The sequence below is a fragment of the Lagenorhynchus albirostris genome, chromosome 3 (genome assembly GCF_949774975.1).
Source record: "Lagenorhynchus albirostris chromosome 3, mLagAlb1.1, whole genome shotgun sequence".
In the NCBI taxonomy this organism is placed as follows: Eukaryota; Metazoa; Chordata; class Mammalia; order Artiodactyla; family Delphinidae; genus Lagenorhynchus; species Lagenorhynchus albirostris.
This window is the reverse complement of record NC_083097.1, coordinates 152740166-152761838: the sequence shown is the minus strand read 5'-3', so window position 1 is coordinate 152761838 and position 21673 is coordinate 152740166. Positions and strand designations below refer to the sequence as shown.

General features: G+C 49.4%; 2 protein-coding genes across 8 annotated transcripts; both read right to left on the bottom strand.

Annotated features, from left to right (window-relative positions):
- Positions 1 to 314: 314 nt before the first annotated feature.
- On the bottom strand, positions 315 to 9991 carry B4GALT7 (beta-1,4-galactosyltransferase 7). 6 transcript variants are annotated; one of them, XM_060144352.1, is made up of 7 exons: positions 9844 to 9979; positions 7912 to 8067; positions 5820 to 6182; positions 2729 to 2972; positions 1957 to 2040; positions 1588 to 1692; positions 315 to 1065 (listed from the first exon to the last, which is right to left on the bottom strand). In XM_060144352.1, the coding sequence occupies exons 1-7, from the start codon at positions 9891 to 9893 to the stop codon at positions 910 to 912; spliced, it is 1158 nt and encodes a 385-aa protein (XP_060000335.1). In that variant the 5' UTR covers positions 9894 to 9979; the 3' UTR covers positions 315 to 909. The 6 variants fall into 6 exon arrangements, with proteins under 6 accessions (XP_060000335.1, XP_060000336.1, XP_060000338.1 ...); XM_060144353.1 differs by having other exon boundaries at positions 2729 to 2954; positions 9844 to 9978; XM_060144355.1 differs by lacking the exon at positions 7912 to 8067 and adding an exon at positions 7642 to 7721 and having other exon boundaries at positions 9844 to 9948.
- A 2548-nt stretch (positions 9992 to 12539) lies between these two features.
- LOC132518613 (transmembrane emp24 domain-containing protein 9) lies at positions 12540 to 16220 on the bottom strand. Of its 2 annotated transcripts, XM_060146585.1 has the most exons (5): positions 15976 to 16211; positions 15708 to 15808; positions 14833 to 14958; positions 14327 to 14473; positions 12540 to 13373 (listed from the first exon to the last, which is right to left on the bottom strand). In XM_060146585.1, the coding sequence occupies exons 1-5, from the start codon at positions 16157 to 16159 to the stop codon at positions 13224 to 13226; spliced, it is 708 nt and encodes a 235-aa protein (XP_060002568.1). In that variant the 5' UTR covers positions 16160 to 16211; the 3' UTR covers positions 12540 to 13223. The 2 variants fall into 2 exon arrangements, with proteins under 2 accessions (XP_060002568.1, XP_060002569.1); XM_060146586.1 differs by lacking the exon at positions 14327 to 14473 and having other exon boundaries at positions 15976 to 16220.
- Positions 16221 to 21673: the final 5453 nt, after the last annotated feature.

The window sequence follows — 21673 nt, the reverse complement described above, 5'->3', positions numbered from 1 at the left end:
TGCCTACCGTAAGTCCAGTCCTGCAATCTATTTCTGTCCATCTCAGTGAGGCAGGATGAAGCACCCCTTCCAGTCGGAGCCCACCAGAGCCTGGCAGTGGTCAGACTGTCCAGAAGGGCAGCAAAAGCCTGGAGTGCTGAGGGAGGGAGTAGGGACCTTGTGCCTTGGGGTTCTCTCCCACCTGAGCTTCCCCTGGCCTCGTCTTCCCTAGCCCTGCCCCAACTCCTTGCCAGCTTATAACTAAGAGAAGTGTTATCTTTTGCCCCATCCCCTTCCCCTCAGCCACAGGTGACAAACTGGTGGTTCAAAACACATTTGGTTTGGCTTACCATACTTGTTAAAAGTTTGAATTAGTTGCTATCATTTTTAAATTAACCAATTTCACTCAAGAATCCAGAATTCTACTTTCTTTTGAAAAATCAGAAGATCTGGCAACACCAGGCCCACACTCCTTCAGGGTGACAACCAGCTAGAGCTGGTCTCAGCTGCTCCCTTTCTGTGGGGCTTGCACACTGGTCTCTGCAGTTTTAACCCTCCTGATGGCCCTTGCCACCCACATCAGTGGCCTGGCAGTCCAGGAGAAGGAACAAGATCTTGCAGATCTCAGCACACAAAGGAGGGTAGGGCAGGGCAAGCAGGAAGGCAGAGTGGAGAGTCTCAGTTGGAAACCATGTCCCAGCCTCTCTCCATCACTGTTTACTGCTGGCAGCATCCCAGGCACCCTGCGTGTGTCCTCTCCTGGCTCAAGCCTGCCTCTGGGGGCCGGGCTGCTGCAAACACGTGGCTTGCTGTCCACTGCTTCAGGCCACTCCACGTCCTATTGGAGCTGGGCCCAGGGCCTGAGGCTCTGTCCTGGGCTTGAGTAGCAGTATGGCCTGTAGGCACAGGCTTCCTTGCTGTCCAGCCAACTCAGCTGAATGTGCACCAGGGGGTGGCAGCCTTGTCACAGTCCAACATGATGTTGAGAACAGTGCAGGGGGCCCCGCCCACAGACAGGGCTGTACGGGAATCCACGCGGTACTTCACGGTGCTCAGGCCTCCCTCCCGGTCCACCCTGAACTGCTCCTGGGAAGGAAAGGGGGAGAGCATGTACTCAGGGCTTTGTGGGTGCCAGCTGTCCACTGATCCCCCACGACCTTGTCATCAGAGGTCCTGTGATCCCCACAGAAGAGAGGGAAAAGGGAAGCTCAGAGATGGGAAGTCTCTCGCCCATGGCTACACATCCTCGTCAGCAGGGGTTTTCCAGTTGAACTAATCTGGCTCCTAGAGAAGAGGCTATTGAGGGATGGGGACTCCTGTATCCCAGGTCTGCCTAGGATGCTGGCACCTTCAGCTGAGTCCCATCCCCACTCCCCCCCACACACACAGCCTGCGTGGACCCTGAGGTCTCGGCTGACCCACAGAGCCCAGGGGCCATGGCAGCCACCAGAGGAGGGCACGGTGCCCAAGCAGAATGCCAACGACTGACCTGGGCCAAGCAGGGGAGGAGGGGGCCACTTGGGCCCAAGGAGAACTTGATGAAATGCTTGAGCCTGGTGGTTCCCCATATACCACCTATCCATCCCCGATCAAGGGACCAGCCAGTACCTGTTTTTGAGCCGCGATGCGCTTCTGGTCCCTCTTCCTCCAGGCTGGGTCATGCAGGTGGCGAAATGTCTTGTACCCAGTTGTGATTCCCGAGGGGCGGAAAAGCTAAAGAGACCAAAGGAAGTTGGATCAGGCTGCCTCTCCTGGAGCCCTGGCCCTCACCACTAGTCCTCTGGGGTCCCACTGCCTGCCATAGCCCACAGGCAGGGGCCTGCATTCCCATTCTTCAGGAGGTGTGCTAGTCGGGGGCAGGGCTGGGATCAGAACCAGGGGTGCCATCTCCCAGCCCCAGGAACTTCATCTGAGGGCAGAGAGGAACCTCAGGGCAGCCATGATGGCTGAAGAGGTGGGGCGGCGGGGGAGCATTACCTGGAGCCCGGCTCCTTTGATGCGCCGGTAGAACTCGTCGTCCTCACGGCCCCAGCCCCAGAAGCGGTTGGACATCCCGTTGCACTGACACAAAGACAAGCAATGTCACTTGCCCCATCCTCCCAGGGTGCTCTTTGGTCTCCTACCACTTGGGAGTCCCTAGCCCAAGCTGGGCCAGGCCAGACCCCCTTTCCTCCTCCTCCCCAGCTTCCCACCCCACCACCCACTCCCACCCCCTACCACAGTGACTGATTCAGGGATAGACCTGTGACTCAAGCCAGGCCAATCAAGAGCCAGCATGGGGCAGCTGTGGGTCTCCTGTCTGGGCTGTTGGAAACAGGCAGCTCCATTTTCCACTGGACTTGGGCCTAGACGGATGCAGGTTGCAGCTACAACCACCACCTTGCATCCTGAACGTCTGAAAATAAAGCCAGTCTAGAGAAGGCAGAGCTGAGAGATGGAAGGTGAAATGGTGTCCTGGTGACATCATCTGAGAGGCTGGGCAAGACAGCCCCACCCAGACTTTTCCATTTTGAGAGGCAACGAACCCCAGGGCTTCTGAAGCCAGTTTGCCCAGGGGTTCTGTTGCTGTGGCAGAACCCTCCCTAACTGGCTTGTTTGGTCCTGCTCCTCTCATGCCTCTGGCTGCTCCTGGGCTCCCCAAGCAGGACCCTCCATCTGCTGGGCCCTAGAAATGCTGCTCCTCTTGCCACTGCCCCCATCCAGGTGGGTGCTCTCTGGCTCTCAGCAGAGTAGGTGCGCCAGGCCTCACCAGCTGGTAGTGCTGCTTGGAAAGCAGCAGGATGCCACCGACGTAGGTCTTGTAGTGGTAGAGTGGGTGGAGCTCCGGGGAGGCCACGTGGAAGGGCCCGGTCTCTGGGAATCCATAGTCCAGCTCCTCATTGAGAGGGAGCAGGTCCACGTCGTGCATGGCGATGTAGTCTGTGCTGTTGCTGCTCTCCAGAAAGCCCGCGTTGATGAGTGCTGCCCGGTTGAACCTGTGCAGGGCACCGAGGCTGGGCCAGGGGCAGTGAGCTTGCTCTCCCCCAATCTCTGCATGAGAGCCCATCCTTCACAGCACCCACCCCCAGTACCCATGCTGCCCTCCAGCCTGACACTGACTTCATTGTGGGTCTGCCCAGCTGCACATCTGCCCCTCCACTTATCTCACAAATGTTTACTGAGACCCTATTATGTGCCAGAAACTATTCAGAGCACTGGAGATACAGCAGTGAGAAATCAAAGCCCTCAAGGAGCTGACATTCTAATAAGAAGAGACAAAAATAAACAAGTAAGTAAATATGTAACAAGCCAGGGAGTGGTAAGTGCTGAGAAGAATAGTAAAGCAGGGTGACGAGGATAAAGCATGCTGTGGGGTGGGGGTTGTCCTTTTAGAGGAGGTCGTCAGGGAGGGCCTGTGTAACAGGGTGACACGTGAGCAGAACCTGAAGGCCTGAGGGAATGAGCCCTATGGAAATCAGGGGAATAGGGCTCCGAGCAGAGAGAAGAGCAACTCCCAGGGCCCGAGGCAGGAGCAGATAGCAAGGTGGTGAAGCAGAGTGAGTGAGAGGTCTCAGGGAATGAGGTCAGAGGGTGACAGGCCCCTGAAGGACTTGAGCTTTGACCCTGGATGAGATGGGGAGCCACTGAAGGGCTTAGAGCAGAGGCATCATGTGCTGTGACTCAGCGTTTAATAGGATCACTCTAGTTGGGGTGTTGAGAAGAGACTGGAAGGTGAGGGGTGGAAGCAGGGAGACAGGTTGGGAGGCTGTTACAATAATTTAGGCATGAGATGATGATGCCTTAACTCAGGGAGGTGGCCGTGGAGACGGTGAGAAGAGGGCAGATTCTAGATGCATTCTGCTGATGGACTAGACGTGTTGTGTGAGGGAAGAGGAGTTGAGGATGACCTGAAGGCTTTCTGGCCTGAGCAGCTGGGAGTGTGGAGTTTCCATTTCCTGAAATGAGGAAGGGGGCAGGAGAAGGTCAGGGACAGGTGGGAAATCAGGAATTCAGTTTTAATCATGTTAAGCTTGAGATGCCTCTTGAGACCACCAAACAGAGGGCTGCACAGGCAGCTGGCTGGATATATGGGTCTGGAGTTCAGGAGAGAGGTCTGGGCTGGGAATACAGACTTGGGAGTCATCAGGGTAGAAATGAGATTTGATGTCTTGAGACTAGATGAGATCCCCTGGGGAGCGACTGGAGCCAGAAAAGACGGTGCCCAAGCACTGACCCCCAAGGAACACCAAGGCTGAGAGATCAGGGGGATGAGGCAGAACCAGCAAAGGAGGTGGGGAGAGGTGGCCAGAGAGGAAAGAGAAGCAGAGCACTGTCCCAAAGGTCAAACTGAGGTGTTTTAAGAAGGAAGAAGTAATCCACTTGGCAAATGCTGCCGGGAAGTCGATAGGATGAAGATTGGGAACTGGGCTTTGGATTATCAAGGTGGGCTCATTGGTGATGTCAACAACAGCTGTTTCAATGTCATGATGAGGGTAAATGTCTGAGTGGAATAGGTTCAAGAGAGAGCGAGGGGGGAGAAAGGGAAGGAGTTTTGCTAGAAAGGGGAGCAAAGAGGCAATAGATGTGGGCGATAGGGGATCAAGCGGGGTTCTCTTTTTTCTGTTTAGATGGGGGCTATTTCAGTATGTTTGTTGATTTGAATACTCCAGGAGGGGGGAAAATTGATCATGCAGGAGAGAAGAGAGCCAATGGCTGGAGTGATGTCCTTGAGTAGAAGAGCAGAAAAGGGACCCAGCGCCCGAGTAGGAGAGCTGGCCCTGGAGGGTCATCCTCGGGAAAGGCGGTGGGAAACTGAGGACACCTGCACAGAAGCTGTGAAAGGAGTCCGGCCGTGGGGACCTGGGTTAGTTCTCTTCCAATTGATTCTGTTTTCTCAAATAGGAAGCAAAGTAATTGGCTGAAGGTGAAGATAGGGAGGAGTGAGGAGAGGAGCGGGTGTGCAAGGCTGCCGTGGAGGGGAGAGGCAGCAGACCAGAGGAATGAGAGCCCTCCTGCGCCAGAGCTCATTGTCAGGGAGATGAACAGTGTCTCCAGCTACATCCAGCTGCCAGGTGCAGGTGTGTAGCAGGCAGAGTCGAGTTTCATCCGGTGGGAGTTGTGCCAGGGAGAAAGTGGAAGGGAGTTAAGTGCATGTGAGGGAGTGACTTTCACCAAGGACCATGGAATCCAAGTTAGATCAGGAGAAAGTAAGGACAAGGAGGATGGAGAACACTGGGAGGATCGTGGACTAAAGGGCCTGGCAGGGTCCAAGAATTGTTGGGTCCACGTCTCCCAGTGGGAGAGAGCTGGAGGGAAAGGAGGGGGGGGTGGAGTGTGAGATGCTTGGATTGTGATCATGGAGGGGAGCAGTTTTTGGTGAGGGCAAGGATTTTAGGTTAATGCCAGAACAAGTTAAGCCGTGGCTTTGACCCTCCCTTTCCCTAATCTCCGCAGCCAATCCACCAGCAAGCCCTGTCTGCGCTTCCTCCACATCACTTCTCTCCACCCCTTCTGCCACGCTGCCCGAGCCCCCATCAGCTCAGGTGACTGCAATGACTGCCCAACAGGTCTCCCTGCTTCCCCTCTTGTCCTGGTATGGCCCAGACACATACAGCAGCCATAGGGACCTTTGTGAAATGGAAACCAGATCAGGGGCCTCCCCAGCCCCAAACCCTCCCCCCAGATTCCTGTCACACCCAGTGAGAGGGGTCTAGCACCTCCCACCCTCTCACTGCTGCCCTGGCTGACCTTTCATGGGCCTGGGCCACCTGCTACTGGATTGCTGTCGGGAAAGGGAGCAGGCCCCAAGAGACCAGGGCAGGCCCAGGTGAGTGGGTGCTGGCTCAGGAGGTGGTCCTTACCTGAAATGATCCACCTGGTTGAGCACATAGATGTGGTGCTGGATCTTCTTCCTGCTCAGGAAGCGGTGCATGTGGGGCACAAAGACCAGTAGCTCCTCGAAGCGTTCTCGAAAGGGCACCAGCACTGCCAGGCGGTGGGGACCCCATGATTCATCTTCTTCCCAGTGCTCAGGGGGTGGCTCTGGTGGGCAGGCCCGGGATGGGCCCGGGGTCTCCTGTCCTTGTCCCCTGGCTGCCCGGGCCACGTCCCCAGAGCAGCTGAGCTGCAGCCAGAGCAGGGAGAGGAAGCCCAGTAAGAGACAGGCAACAAAGAGGTGGAAGACGGAGCATTTCCGGGGGAGGCCGCTGGGGATCAGCCTGGACCTGGGACAAGAACAGGGAGCAGGTCAGAAGGGCAAGGCTGAGCCGAGGTCCTGCGACAGACCCCTTCTCTGGCTTCCCACAAGTAAGGCGCACGTGGCTGGTCTGCCCCAAGCGCCCGGGAATTAGTGCAGAAGCAACTTTAGTGCTTTTGTTCGTGCTGCCACCATGCATCAGAATTCTGCTTAGAGCCCTAGGCTCAGCCTGAGCCCCCCTACCTCCAGGAGGCCCTCCAAACACTCCCAGGTCTCGGAGCTGCCCCACTTCCTCGATGCTCTCTTACCTTCTGTGCCTGAGTCCCAGCCAGACCAAGAGCTGCTGAAGGGCAGAGACAAGACTCCTTGTCTTTTGCGCTTGCCCCTCCCCAAGACAATGGCTCATGTCCAGAGCTGATGGCAGAAGCCCGCCTTAGAGACCCCACCCACTGCCTTCCACCTGCTCCCCTGCAGGTTCACCCTCATCAGAAAGCTTGGCTTCATCCTGTTTCTCAGACCAGAAAGCTCCCCAAACAGGGGCATGTGCCTGTTTCAGCCCCAGTGAAAAGACCACTCTTTACTCTGAGAAGATTAGGTCTGCCCCCAAACCAATGTGAGGCCCAAACCAACAAAGGCAGTTTACTGAATGCATGTCAAAGCTTCAGTCCAGGGCAGCCCATGTGACACGGGATGAGAGACAGAGAGGGAAGGAAAGACGAGGGCTGGGAACAGCACCCAGGCTCACTTCAGAAGCTGGAAAAACAGCGGAATATCTTAGACTTTGAGGTAGTGCTGGGAGAGACTGCCTTTCAGGTTATGAAATACAAAGAAATGGTGGAATTCACTTGGTTTCTTTGCCCCTCTCTCTGGAAGTTCCTGAGGGCAGTGAAGGAGGAACTAAGGAATCCAAGAAAATGGAAGCTTCCTCTATTCTAGAATAATCAGCAAAGCAATCTACTTTATAACCTCTGAGAGTCACCAATTAGCTACAGGTCATATAGATTCTACCTCCTAAGTGCCCTTTGATCCTTCCTCACCCACTGCCTGTCTTTTAGCCCAAGTCTCATCTGGTCCTTGCCCTGCTCAGACCCCTTCAATCTCATGGATGATCCTCCTGTTTATAAGATAATGGCCAAATTCCTTGGCCTGACAGTCAAACCCCTCTGTGACCTGGTCCCATCTCCAGTTGCTCCCTGCTACTCACCCAGTGCTACACATTGGGCAACTCAGAGTTTCTCCACTCACCATATTCCTTCCTGCTCTAGCCCTCACACAGTCCACTGCTTCTGCCTAAAATGCCTTTCCTTATTTTATCTGCCTGGAAGCACCCCACTGATCCTTCAAGGCCAAACACCAATGTCATGGCTAGCACTGCCACACCCCACCCCCACGTGCACACAAACGGAGATACATACTCCCTCCCTCCTTTGTGTTCCTATGGTATCTGGTACTGCCCTTTTTGAAGCACTTAAGAGTTTTGTAATCACCTGTGTCCGTGCTTGTCTTCTTCACAGGTCATCAGATTCACAGCTGTGGCTCTAGCACAAATCATACAGCAGAGAGCTTGCTAAATGAGTTAAAGGAAGGGTTCAAGCATTCAGGGCATGCTTGTCACACACTAAAGCCAGACCAACTCCTGCCTCTCTCTAGAGGAACAACTGCCAATCTGGTAGCCAGAAGGCCTGAAGCCAGGCTCAGGCCCCACACACAGCAGAGAGGGAGACTGATAGGACACCCTTGCAGGGCTTCTGACTTACCCCCCCTTGTCCTGTGGTGGGGGTTTCCGCGGGGGAGGAGCAGAGGCCAATACTCCTAGTGGCCTGGGAAGGCTGGAACCTCTACAGATTCTCCCTCTGGGTTCTTTCTTGGGGTAGGGTAGAGACTGGGGAGATGGACATGGGGAAACATCCCACCTTCAGGGGAAGAAGCAGTGACAATTATCCAGGGGTATGGCATGGATTGGGCACTCCATGCACTTTCACGTGCTGGTCCCTCGGTCCAGCTTTCCCTTCCTACCAGGATCACGTCCCCATGGGCACTCTCTTCCTGTGCTGCAAGGGCCCAATCACTGAACAACTGAATTCAGAGCTGAAATCCCAGTTCCTCAGGACAGCGGACACTGAGAAGTTGCTTCTGGTGCCACCTGCTGGCAAACTCCAGATCTGCAGTCTCAGCTGCTACCAGGCCCAGGCCATCGTTGTTTCTGGGGTGGGGAGGCAGACCAGATGAGGTTTTCTCTCATTCATCAATCTGTGTCCAAGGCTAGTAAGATTCAAACCCAGACAGGCTGTTTCCAGAGCCAGCACTCTTTAATTGCTACATTATCTGCATCTGTTGCATGCATCTCTGTACCCCTGTGTCAAAAGCATGAAATGATACAAGTTTTGTGGGATCATGGTTGTGTTCCAAAAGTTTATGGAAAGGAATTAGGAAATGGAAATTCTCCTCCATAACCTTCCCCTTCTTCCCTCACACAAAGCTTAGTGATACAGGTTTCAATACTCAGCTGCTCTGGTTACAGCACCTCCAAACTGCAAAAGTAACTGGAAGAAAACTGGCACCTTCTTTATGCCAAGCACAGTGTCAACAGTTTTATATATGTGATCTCCTTTAATCCTCATACAGACCTGCAGAGTAGATATTATGATCCCTGTTTCAGAGATGGAAAAGCTGAGGAGAAAGATTAAGTATGCTTCTGGTCACATGGCTATTAAAGAGGATTCCTGTCCAGGCCTAAATCCACAGTCCAGGCTTTCTACTATATTTCTGTCTTCTTACTTCAGCACCAAGTCTGAAAAATTCCCAACGATAAAGAGTTGTGCCCACTATATTCCAAAGTCTTTTGGCACCTGGCAAACTTAACAGAGAAAAGGGAAAGAGGTTTCATTCACTAGGTGTAGATCCACTATCAAGTGTTCTGGGTGAGAAGAGTTTTGGGGGTACATCTCAAGACTGAAGTGTGGGAGCCCTTTCCAATCTAAACGGCCAACTAGCTCTCCCCCACCCCCCACCCCCATTCTGCTCTAGTGGTAATCACTAGCTAAGGTCTGGGTCAACCTCACACCTAACACATGGGGCAGGCCACATTCAAGTACAGCTGCACCGGAAATGAACTAATGTTACGCTGGGAGTACTTAGTCCCGGCGAGGCAGTGGCCAGCCAGGCAGAGCATAGAGCTTCTGTCTGGTGTATTCTTCTGGGCGATCTGCAGAGAAGGGGGAAGCACGAGGGAGGGAGGGAGGGTAGCGTCTGAGGCTACAGGGATGTGATGGGGGAGGCAGAGATCAGAGAGACGGAAGACAGACCCTCTGAAACCAGGGACAGACAGAAAGACAGAGATCCACTGAGAGAGGTCAACGGAGTCAGAGACCGGCATGAAAATAGAGGCCAGTGGAAAAACACAGAGACCCATAATGAGAGAGACTCGCATAGAGGGACAGAAACTCACAAAGGGAAGTCAACGGAGAAATACAGACCTGCTGAGTGACGGAGACTGGTAGAGACGGAGACCCACATAGAGACAAACAGAGACCCAAATACAGAGAGAGACCCACAAGGAGAACCACAGACCCTCAGAGAGCCCCGCAGAGACGAAGACGCGACGGCCTCGGGCTCCTAGATTCCGCGGGGCGGCCCGGAAGGGATCGGCACCCGGGAGGACGGGGCCCGGGCCGGCCGCCGCCGCTCACCTGCCGTCCTCCCAGGGCAGCTGTGCCGTTTTCCTCCGGGAGGGGAACATCGTCGGGGGAGGCGGCGGCTCATGGGGCTCGAGCTCCCAGCCGGGCCGGCCCGGCCTCCCCGGCCTACGCGGCGCCTCCGCCTCCCGCCCCGCCCAAGCCCGTCCGCCCCGCCCCTCGGTCCACAGGGTCCGCTGCTCCGGCCGCGCCGTCTGCTCCCCGGAGCTGCGGCGTCAAAGGTTCCGCATCCACAGGAACACGTGAGCGCTCCAAACGCCTGAACTGCTAACTGCTTTCCGGGGGCCGCTGAACATCCCGAGAAATTGAGGCCCCGGAGAGGGCTCAAGTCAGTGGGCTTGGACTGGATTTATAGACTCCAGACTTCCAAACCAGCGCTCTGGGATAATCTGCATCTTCCTCCTCTTCCCAAGGGAAGGCGTCCAAGTAGTCCTGCCGTCAACCCAAGTGCATTCTTTCTCCGCAGCGAGCTTGGAGGGCGGCAGGGCCAAGCTCAGGGCTCAGTCTTGCGTTCAGCCTGATACCTCAAGTGACACCCCAAGTAGTAGTTAGAAGACAGGCACTAAAGGCAGATTGGCTGGATTTGAAACCTGACTCTGCCAGTTCGGCTGTGTTTTGGGGAACAGCCTGCTTCTGTTTCCTCATCTGAGTATATAAATGGTTCCTGATTTATATGGTTGCTGTGAGGATTTAAAGGAGAAAATGCAAAAACTTGGTACAGTGATGGGCACAATAGTCAACGCTATACAAATGGCAGCTATCATCCAGGAGAGGAGTACTTTGGTGGAGCTGAGAACTGAAGAAGGGAATAAGATTGACTTCCCATATCTGCCCTGTCACCGTGAGAACTTAGGCCCCAGCTGGGCCAGCTTCCTACCTGGGAAAAGAGAGTGGCAAAGTTATTAGACTTGATCTCCTGTTCTTCCAGGCACATTTTAAGTTTCCTAATAAATAACATCAATTGAGTTCTTACTATGTGCCAGTCATTTTTCTAAATTCTTTACTACTGTTATCTCGATCTGTCCTTATGAGTATTGTACTTATTATGCCCACTTTAAAGATGAGGGAACTGAAGCACAGAGAAGTAATTCAGAATGTAAGCCCAGGTAGTTTGGTTGCACAATCTATGGTCTCAACCACTCTGCTTCTGAGAGGACTTCACTATAGTAGGTAGGAAATTAATCATTCCCAGGAGCCCCCTTTCACCCATCATACAACCCACCAGTCCCCTTACTGCTAAGCTCTCCCAGGGCAGCGTACCTTATACCAGAACCTCGAAAAATCCAGCCTAGATTTGGCTGATGACAAAGTCAAGGCTGACCCCTGCAGAGACAGTCAGGTAAGGCCAAAGATGGAAAATGGGAGATGGGCCTGACCTGGAAAGCACAAGCCCATCTTAAGGGGATAGCTCCCATTCAGTCCAGCTAATTGTTGTCGCATCAGGATGAAGCCCCACTAGTATCAGATCTAAGTCAGGTTTCATGTAAAAATCCAAATTAACTTATTTTAAACTGTGACATCCACAATCATGTTGATAATTAGTACCCTTAATATGATGGGATGAGAATGGCACTTTCCTTTTGTGGTCTTTCAAAAACCCAGGACCCCAGTCTAATCATGAGAAAAACATCAGACCAATTGCAATTGAGGGAAATCTACAAAATGCCTGACCAGTATCCCTGAAAACTGTCAAGGTAATAAAGGAGGAAAGTCTGAGAAACTGTCACAGCCAAGAGGAGCCCAAGGAGACAACTAAATGTAACAATGGTATCTTCTAGATGGGCTCCTGGAACAAAAAAGACACTATGTAACAACTAAGGAAATCTGCATAAAGCATGGACTATCACTATTGATTCATTCATTTTAACATTAACAAATATACCATACTACTGCATGATGTAAACTATCTTCACAATTTTTCTGCAATTCTAAAGCTGTTCTTAAAAGTTTTTTTTTTTCCCCTAAATGTGGAGGTCTAAGTGGCAATATGAGCTCAGACTACATTCTCCTGACAGTTCAAGTAGTCCCCAAACTTGCCTCCCTACCCCGTCTCCTTCTCACACACTGTTGGATTAACCTTCCTCAGTTTATATTCAGGGTGTTCTAATACTCAAAACTTTGTTGAACACTGGGTAATATCCAAATCTCTTACCTGGCGTTCAAGGCTCTTCTAACTCTAACCAACTTTTCTTTCCAGCTTTCTCACAACCCCGCCCCCTCAACTCCAGCTGAAACAATGCCCATCTATCTGCATACCAGCTGTTTGCCTGTTTTCCTCAACCACCCCTGTCCTGCCTTCTTTCATCAGAATCCTTCCTCTCCTTCAAGGTCACTGCTGAGATCCCATGCTATTGGTTAAGTCCATCAGTATTCCCCTCCTGCCCCCAACTCAGGGATTCCTGTCCTTTCCACACCTGCAGCATTCCTCTGTTCAATGTGCAGTACCTTCACTAACTAGGCACTTCCTTGAAGCACCACAACAATTCTGTCCACCTACTTTTCACTTGTTAGATGGTCTTGGGCAAAACCACCACCCACTGTCACTGGAGGGTATGGAGAGGATGAAAAGTATGAAGTTCACAGGTGGGTACACAGAATGTGAAGTGCTTTTCCCATTGGAAAAACTGACACTCCCTCAAGCACATTGCAGTGCTATGCCCACTGACAGTAGAGTAACTTTACACTGGACAAGAAGTTAATTTTTTTTTATTGGGAAACCAATGTAACAAACCTAAACTTATTGAAAATGAAATCAGTAACTAAGACTCTGCAGGCCCCATCTCCAACCAGCACCAAGGCCTCTATTTGGCCTAACCCCAGTTTCTCTAGTCCCCACAAGAACAACCACGTGAAGAACCTGGGGTCCACCTCAGGGCTACCTTCCCACACTGCAACTCCCTCTACCCCACCCTCAATTGACACACACACCCCGGATCAGCAGGCTGGGTCTAGGCCCAAGGAGGGAATAGTGAGGTTTCCTGGGTGGCAGGGAATCATGCCCCAACTTGGTCAAAATTCCAAGTTAGGAAAGGAAGACAGAAGGAAGACTTGGCTTGCCCACCCACTCCCCTCCCCCCAGTCATCCCAGACAATAGGCTCACATCCCTGATAAGTAACACTGTGATTCTGAGGTGTCAGTAGGGCTCCCAGTGGCTTCAGATTACTGCAAAGGGCCCAGGGGAGGGGGCAGGCATTTACCCTACCACCTGCTCAGTATTAGCCAGCCAAGCTGCTACCCTCAGCTTGTGCTGTGGCCCCTCTCCCCTGCAGACACCCATGGCTGGGGACCAGGCCTCCTGCCGGAGAGAAGTCAGTCCAGGAGGCCCTTGCTTCCCCAGCCAGGGAGGAAGGATGGCCTGGGAAGCCTGGGATGGCTACACCAGCTTCTTGGCTTCAAAGAAGCTCTTGAGGTGTCGCATCTGCCAGACGCCGATGGCTACGAGAATGAGGGTCTGCAGGATAGACCACCACAGCACCCTCTGGTTGGTGCTCTCGCTGGTCTGCCGGAAGCGTTCCTCTCGCCACTGTGGGAGGGGAGAAAGGAAGACGAGCCTGAGTTGGCTGGGCCCCACCTGGGCCCACTAGAACTGCTGGGTTCCCTCCCCAGAGGATGTCCCAGGGCCAACTAACTTTGCCCAGGTTCCAGTCAAGTGCCCGAAAAAAGCCACCCCACCTGGGAACTGTCTTCACCCTCACCAGCCAGATGACCTCAGGCAACCCACTCATTTCTCCTAGGTCTATTTGCTCATCTGTAAGGTACAGCCTTACCTGGTCCTACCCTGATGCCTGTGGGAGTGGTAAAGTGGCTGTGGTATCACCCTATCAGACAGAGCTGTCCTGGAACGCTCAGAAGTGGACTTGCTCTGAGCCCTCTGCCTGGGTCTCCCAAACTGCTCCTTGAATATTGTGTGCACAGGTTGCAAACTGGTGGTCCAGGGGCTGGATGGAGCCCATACACGTTTTTGTTGGCTCACACAGTGTTTTGATAACATTTAAAACCCAGAATTTTTTACATAAAAAACTGAGACCTCTAAGTGCCTCTTAAAACCCTGGGCTAGCAATTCTGCAATGCTGCCCTCAGCTGACCACAGTAGCTGTTTCCATTTAGATAGGTCACTATTCTACCCGTCATTATGGTCACAGATCCATTCATAGTACCTGCCTGCCTCCTGGACACAGGAGAGATTAAAACCCTTGATCCCGGGAGCACTGAGAACCATGGAAATAACACCCAAGGTGTTGGTATCAATTCCTGCTCTGTCATTTTGTGTGTCTCCTAATAAGATAATGACAGCCCCTTAAGAGACTGCCTCCTCAATTAAAAGTAGTTAGTAATACCCATCCCACCTTTTAGACTTGCAATGCGGCACAGACATGTAAATCCCTTGGGTTCATAATAAATCTGACATGTGACTCCTGGCTAAGTCAGTGTGCAGCTTCTGGGAGGAAGCCCACTGCTCCTGGCTCAGCCACTCACCCGCTGGTAGTTCTGCTCTTTCTGGATCTGCTCTACTTGCTCCACCAGCTGTCGCACTCGTAGCTGCAACTCACTCAACTTGTCTTTCGCAGCAATTTCTGCATAGTCGTTGGCATGTTCACCTACCTGGATGTCCAGATGAACTCTCTGGAGACAGACAGACAAGGAAGATAGGAGAATCAGGTAGCCCTGCTCTGTCTTCCTGCCAGGGCCTAACAGCTGGTCCTCCCACCTTTCTTCATTTGTTCATTTAGCCAACACTGACTGAGGCCTCCTTAGTGTCTGGCCCTGTGGGGCTCTAGGCCCAAGGGCAAGAATAAGCCTTGGCTGATACTCTAACCAAAGCACATACAAAGAGCTCCGTAACCACACCCTGAATGTTCACTGGAAACCCAGCTGTACTGAGACACAAAATCTGACATAGTCATCTCACACCTACAGTAGCACCAGTCCCCAGTCTTGACCAGGGGCTAGAGGCCGAAAGAGTCCAACATGGGTCCACTTACCAGCATGCCTCCAGCAAAAAGGGAGAACTTGGTGGAATTGGAGTGAAGACAGATCTGGTGCTCACCAGGGGTATGGGAGGTAAAGGTGAACCTGCCTTCAGAGCCATACTGCCGGGCCAGGATGACCTGGAGAGAAGGGACTTCAGTGAGTATTATGGTAGGAATAGGGCTGATGGTGCGTAAGGCTCTAAGTGCCTCAAAAGTTGACAAGCAGAGCCCTAGGCATCCCACAAAACTAAAAGCTCCAATGCTGCTTAGCAGCAGTTGCCAAAAACTTGCCTTCGAACTATCTGGAGAAGGGGCGAAGAGTCTGACATTAGGTTGGCATGTGACCACTCTTGGAAAGGGCTTTACTTTATTCATAGCTCATGCCCTTTCAACTCTTTTGCTGTCATTCTTTCAAATGAAAGGTGACAGTTGAACGGTTTTGAAGTTTTTTTGTTTGTTTTAATATCCTTATTTGTCAAATTAAAAGCTGCTCATTCTTTTTGGAAAGTACCCTGTTCCGTGAAATCCTAAAGTCTATATATGTCATGGCTTTAGAGTCGACAAAACTCTTTGGTTTCTAGCACAATTAATCCACTCACCACATGTATAAGACAGATGAATTTCTATTTCACAGACCAAAGAAATGGCTTAGAGAAGGCAGCTGATTTGGCGGGTTCATGCAGCGGTCAGTAACAAGTTAAGAGAAGCAGCCAGCACTGAAAAAGCCCAAGGTTAGCCCGGAGTGAAAACCCAGGATCTTCCCACAACACCAACTGTTTTTACCAGTCTAGCAGATGCGCAAACTAGGAGGGGAAGTACCGGCGCCTGCTTGGTCTGGCGCTCAAGTTCAGAGCGGAGGGCTCAGCGGGGCTAAGGAGCCGACTCACCTTGTCCTCTGGGTCCTTAACCTCCACGAACATGCCAAGCCCGGGGGTGGCCGGTTGGTATTCCTCTCGCTGCTTGTCATACAACTGCGTCCGGTAGTTTCCTGGAAGCAAGCAGGGCGAGCCCAGTCAAAGGAACGCGAGGTGGCGCTGAGTCCGCTGTCGCCAGGGCACGCCGACGCCGCCTGCTCCCAGCTCTGAGGAGATGACCCTCCCGCAACCCCGCCCCAAGACCGCGGTCTTGTTGAAAACTCTCTCCCTGCCCTCGTACCTATAACCATGGTCTCGTCCGGAATCTCCTCAATAAAGCACTTCTTTTCCGTCTCCCCGATGTGGAAGTAAAGCGCGCCTCCGCGGGCCGCAAACCACAGCAGTAGCAGGAGGGCCCTAACGACCCTACCCAACCGGGCTCCGGGGCAGAGCCCAACAACCCGCACGCCCCGCTGTGCAGCCATCTTACCCCACTTGCCCGCGCAGCAGCAGCCGGCCCTGCCACGTAGCCCTGCCGCCGCCGCGCAGCCTGCCGGGACAGCGAGTTCTGCCGGGCGGACTACAAGTCCCAGATGCCCCGAGGCCGTGGCGCGGCGGTACTTGATTGGGGCGCCGCTTCTACCTAGGAGCGAATTGGGGACGCAGAATTGACAAATTCTTTCCGTTGACCCTCGTCGCGGCCCAGTAACTGGTGTTGATTATCAATTTTTTACAAATCATGAAACACGCAGTTTGAGTCGCGAAGCGAATTATGATCAGGGACAGGATTCGAACCTAGGATCCTTGACTTCCCTGGGCATAGCATCTGCCCCTCCGTTTGCTTCTGTTTTTAAAAATAAAATTTTGAAAGAAATGACACAAACAATTCATGAATTTATCTTCGAAAATGTTTCAAATACTGAAGAAGAAGAAAAAACAAGAAACAGCAGCGGTAGCAGCCGCCGCCGCCGCCACGGAACCCCTTTGCCATGTCTTTGTCCCCGAAACGCCGTCCACTTGTCTGTGTGCTTCCAGGCATCCTACCTCCGCCCCTCGTCCCCCCTCCAACTCCCCCCCCGCCCCGCTACTCATCCACGCCAGCTTTGCTGTCAGATACCAGCCTTGATGGCTCGTCTCTGAACCGGGGTTCAGTGCCCCATTGGCAGGCTGGTAAAGGAGTATTGGTGGGGGTCTTGGGGCGGAACTGCGCGTTTTGGAGAGCTCAGGGTCGGATCAGCAGAGATCTGCCTTTCGTGAATTGTATCCAAATTTCAGTGTATTTTGGCAGCTCTCCTCCGGAGTTAGCAGTTTATGATTGTGCTACCTCAAGACTTCATAGAAGCTTCCGTTTTCTCTTTATTTTGAGTTCTCTTTGTTGTTTCATTTGTCCCTAGGGAGGGGGGGGTTAGTGGGAATGTGTTTAGCTTTCTCCCTCATTGGAAAGTCTTTACCTTATTTTTCTTGACAGTAATAAAATTCCATAAAATGAATGTACCTTATTTTTTTAACCATAACTCTGATGAAAGTGGTTAAGATTTCTATCCCCCTAATTATTTGCTCTTACAAATAACGCTGCAGTAAAATTTCTTGTTCATTTTCTAAAAACCATTGCTGTAGGACATAGTTTTGTTGATAAGAGATCACAAAATTGTCCTCCCAAAAACTTTGTACCATATTACAACCTCACCAACAGTGTGTTGGAGTGCTTACTTCCTCACACCCTGGTCAAATGTTCTTAACCTTTTAAATATTTGCAATATCAGTGGATGAAAAATAGTATTTCACTATCCTTTAATTTCTATTTCCTTGAGGACTGAACATTTTTTTATTGGTCATTTGTTTTCTTCTATGAATTGCTGGTTGTGTTTTTCTTTGTGCTATTATAACTACATACTATATTACTGCTGTTGTAACCACCACTCAGAATTAACAAATAATTACAGAATTAATAAATGATAACATTTTATGATAATACTTTCAGGTATTTTTAAAAGTAAACATTTTATACTGAGATAATTGTCGTGGTCCAAACGCGGGTTGGAAAAGAATTTCCAGACACAAGGCAGAATGTAAAGAACATAGAATTTATTAGAGGGAAGGGTCACTGCCAGAAGAGTGGGCCGACTTCCTAGTAGTCTGGGAGAGTTGAGCCCGAACATGCTATTGATCAGTTTTTATAGCCAGAAAACAAAGGAATGGTCCGAGGTGAAAATTTCATTTACTGATTGGTCGAGGCACATATACCTTCCATCTATAGAGTGGGAGTGGGACAGGGCATATGCCTTTCCTTATTTGGGACAGGTCCCATTGCCCAGGTGGGCGTCACCCAGGTGGGCTCAGGAATTTCGTAACCATAGCAACATAGTGGGGAGGGCGATTAAGAGTCCGGTAGGGGGTGTAACCCTGAAACTTTTTCAGGCAAGGTTGTCCTTTGTCCTTGAAGCACCATTGTCCTTGGAGCACCACAATAATTATAGATTAACATGAAGCTGTAAGAAATAACTAAAGGAGATCCACAGTGCCCATTATTCAGTTTCCCCCAATGGTACCATCTTGCCCAAGTATAATACAATATCACAACCAGAATATTGACATTGATACAGTTAAGACACAGAACACTTCCATCACCACAAGGATACTTCATGTTGTCCTATTATAGCCACACCCACTTCCCTACTCCCTTACCCCCTCTGTAACCCCAGACAACCACTAATCTGTGTTTTCCATTTCTATAACTTTGTCATTTCAAGAATGTTATATAAACGGAATCATACAGTATGTAACCTTCTGCAATTGACTTTTTTCACTCAGCAAAATTCTCTGGAGATTTATTCATTTTATTGCCTATTCCAACTGTTAGTTTCTTTTTGTAGTAAAAAAATAACCATTACACACAATGTATAAAGATATAATTTTGTAACATCAACAATTGAAAGGGGTGAGAACAAATCTGTGAAAGGAGCAGAGTTTTTATGTGTTATTGAAGGTAAACTGATATAAATTCAAATTAGAGTGTTTTAATTTTAGTATGTTAAATGTAATCTCCATGGTAACCACAAAAAAATTAGCTAAAGAATATACACAAGGGACTACCCTGGCCGTCCAGTGGTTAAGACTCTGTGCTGCCACTGTAGGGGGCACGGGTTCGATCCCTGGTCGGGTAACTAAGATCCTGCATGCCGTGAGGCATGGCTAAAAATAATAATAATATACACAAAAGGAAATGAGAAAGGAATTTAAATGTTTCACTACAAAAACTAATGCAAAAGAAATAAATGCAGGAAATTAGGGACAAAAACCTATAAGGGAAATGGAAAAAAATAGCAAAATGACAGAAGTAAGTTCCTCCTTATAAGTAATTATTTTAAATGTAATTTATTAAATGTAAATAGATTAAATTCTCCAGTCAAAAGACAAAGATTGGGGCTTCCCTGGTGGCGCAGTGGTTGAGAGTCCGCCTGCTGATGCAGAGGACACGGGTTCATGCCCCGGTCCGGGAAGATCCCACATGCCACGGAGCGGCTGGGCCCGTGAGCCATGGCCGTTGAGCCTGCGTGTCCAGAGCCTGTGTGTCCAGAGCCTGTGCTCTGCAACGGGAGAGGCAACAACAGTGAGAGGCCCGCATATTGCAAAAAACCCCCAAAAAGACAAAGATTGGAAAATTGGGTAAAACCCACAATCCAACTATATGCAATCTGCAAGAGACTCATTTTACTTTATTTTATTTTACTTTTTTATTTTATTGGAAACATATTATATTTTGGAAGAACTGGTGACAGAATTCCACAATCAAATTACATGAAAATATATGTCGCAATTTCTTTGTACAATAGATGAGAAAAATCTGCAGTATAGAAGAATAGAGGCAAAGAAATACGAAGGGCTAAGGAGAAGGCTATGAGGGTAAACAGCATTTTTAATAGCAAACCCAGAAGTTAAGTAGAAAGCCTGTAGTTGTGCATGCTTTATTCATCCAAACTTCATATTAGGTAACTGAAGGACAAAAATAAAACCAAATTTTGTATTGTTTGGGGTAAATTTCAATAATTTTAATCTGAATTGAATTCAGAACCAATTCTTTTTAGTTCTTGGGGATCATGACTGAATTCAAGAGCTCTCAACAATGAAAAAACGTTATTGCTACATCCAATCCAAGAGATGAGTGCAAGTATAATACAAAAGAAACAAAGCACCTAGTGATGACCATTCCTCTGACGTCATCATTAAAAATCAAGTAGTTGCTTATTGAGTATTTTGGTATTTGAACTAAATGATTTGAAAACTTCCTGGCAGACAGAAGAGATAAAAGCAAAGGGGAGGGGACTTCTCTGGTGGCGCAGTGGTTAAGAATCCACCTGCTAATGCAGGAGACACGGGTTCAATCCCTGGTCCAGGAAGATCCCACATATCACAGAGCAACTAAGCCCCTGCACCACAACTACTGAGCCTGCGCTCTAGAGTCGGTGAGTCACAGCTACTGAGCCCACGTGCCACAACTACTGAGCCCATGTGCCGCAACTATTGAAGCCCTCACACCTAGAGCCTGTGCTCTGCAACAAGAGAAGACTGCACAATGAGAAGCCCACACACCACAACGAAGAGTAGCCCTGCTCACCACAACTAGACAAAGCCCATGCACAGCAATGAAGACCCAATGCAGGCAAAAACTAAATTAATTAATTAATAATAAATTCCATTTACAATAGTATTAAAAAAAGCCTTAGGAATAAACTCAACCACGGAGGTGAAAGACTTGTACTATGAAAACTGCAAAAAATTTCTGAAAGAAATTGTAGAAGACATAAATAAATAGAAAGACATCCTATGTTCATGGATTGGAAGAATAAATATTTTTATGATGTTGTTACTACCCAAAGCAAGCTACAGATTTAATGCAATTCCTATCAAAATCCCAATGATTTATTTTTGCACAAATAGAGAAACCCATCCTAAAATTCATATGGAATATCAAGGGACCCAAAATAGGCAAAACAATCTTGAAAAAGAAGAATCAAGTTCTTGATTTCAAAACTTAACTACAAAGCTACAGTAATCAAAACAGTGTGGTACTGGCATAAAGTACAGACATGTAGGTCAATGGAACCAAATAGAGAGTGCAGAAATAAACCCTCACATATATGGTCAAATGATTTTCAACAAGGGTGCCAAGACCATTCAGTCTTCAAAAAATGGTGGGAAAATTGGTTATCCACATACAAAAGAATGAAGTTTAACCCTTGCCACCATATACAAAATTAGCTCAAAATGGACTCATGACCTAAATATAAGGCCTAAAACTATAAAACCCTTAGAAGAAAACATAGGGCAAAAACTTCATGACATTAGATTTGGCAATGGTGTTTTGGATATGACACCAAAGGCACAAGAAACAAAAGAAAAAATAGACAAATTGGACTTCATGAATAAATTTTTTAAATGTGCATCAAAAGAAACGATCAGCAAAGTAAAAAGGCAACCCACGGAATGGGAGAAAATATTTGCAAATCATATATTAGACAAGGGATTAATATCTAGAATATATAGAGAACCCCTAAAACTTAACAACAACAAAAAAACAAACAACTCAATTCGAAAATAGTAAAGGACTTGAATAGACATTTCTCCAAAAAGATATACAAACAGTCAATAAGCATATGAAAAGATTCTCAACATAACTAATTAACAAGGAAATGCAAATCAAAACTACAGTGAGATAGTACCTCACATCCATTAGGATGACTAGTACCAAAAAGCAGAAAACGAATGTTGAAAGGATGTAGAGAAATTGGAACCCTTGTGCACTGCTGATGGGAATGTAAAATGGTACAGCTGTTGTGGAGAACAGTATGGTGGTTACTCAAAAAACTAAAAACCAGAACTACCATATGATCCAGCAATTCCACTTCTGGGTATATACTCAAAAGAATTGAAAGCAGGGTCTTAAAAAGATATTTTTTACACTCATATTCATAATAGCAATAGCTTTAATGTGGAAATTC

Coding starts and splice junctions, on each gene's coding strand:
- B4GALT7 (XM_060144352.1), bottom strand. CDS start 9,893: ATGTTCCCCTCCCGGAGGAAAACGGCACAGCTGCCCTGGGAGGACGGC. Junction 8,068..9,843: donor CTGCCCTGGGAGGACGGCAG/GTGAGCGGCGGC, acceptor CTTCCCCTGAAG/GTGGGATGTTTCCCCATGTC. Junction 2,973..5,819: donor AACCAGGTGGATCATTTCAG/GTAAGGACCACC, acceptor CCCCTGGCCCAG/CCTCGGTGCCCTGCACAGGT.
- LOC132518613 (XM_060146585.1), bottom strand. CDS start 16,159: ATGGCTGCACAGCGGGGCGTGCGGGTTGTTGGGCTCTGCCCCGGAGCC. Junction 14,959..15,707: donor TTAAGGACCCAGAGGACAAG/GTGAGTCGGCTC, acceptor CCTTCTCTCCAG/GTCATCCTGGCCCGGCAGTA. Junction 14,474..14,832: donor TTTTTGCTGGAGGCATGCTG/GTAAGTGGACCC, acceptor GTCTGTCTCCAG/AGAGTTCATCTGGACATCCA.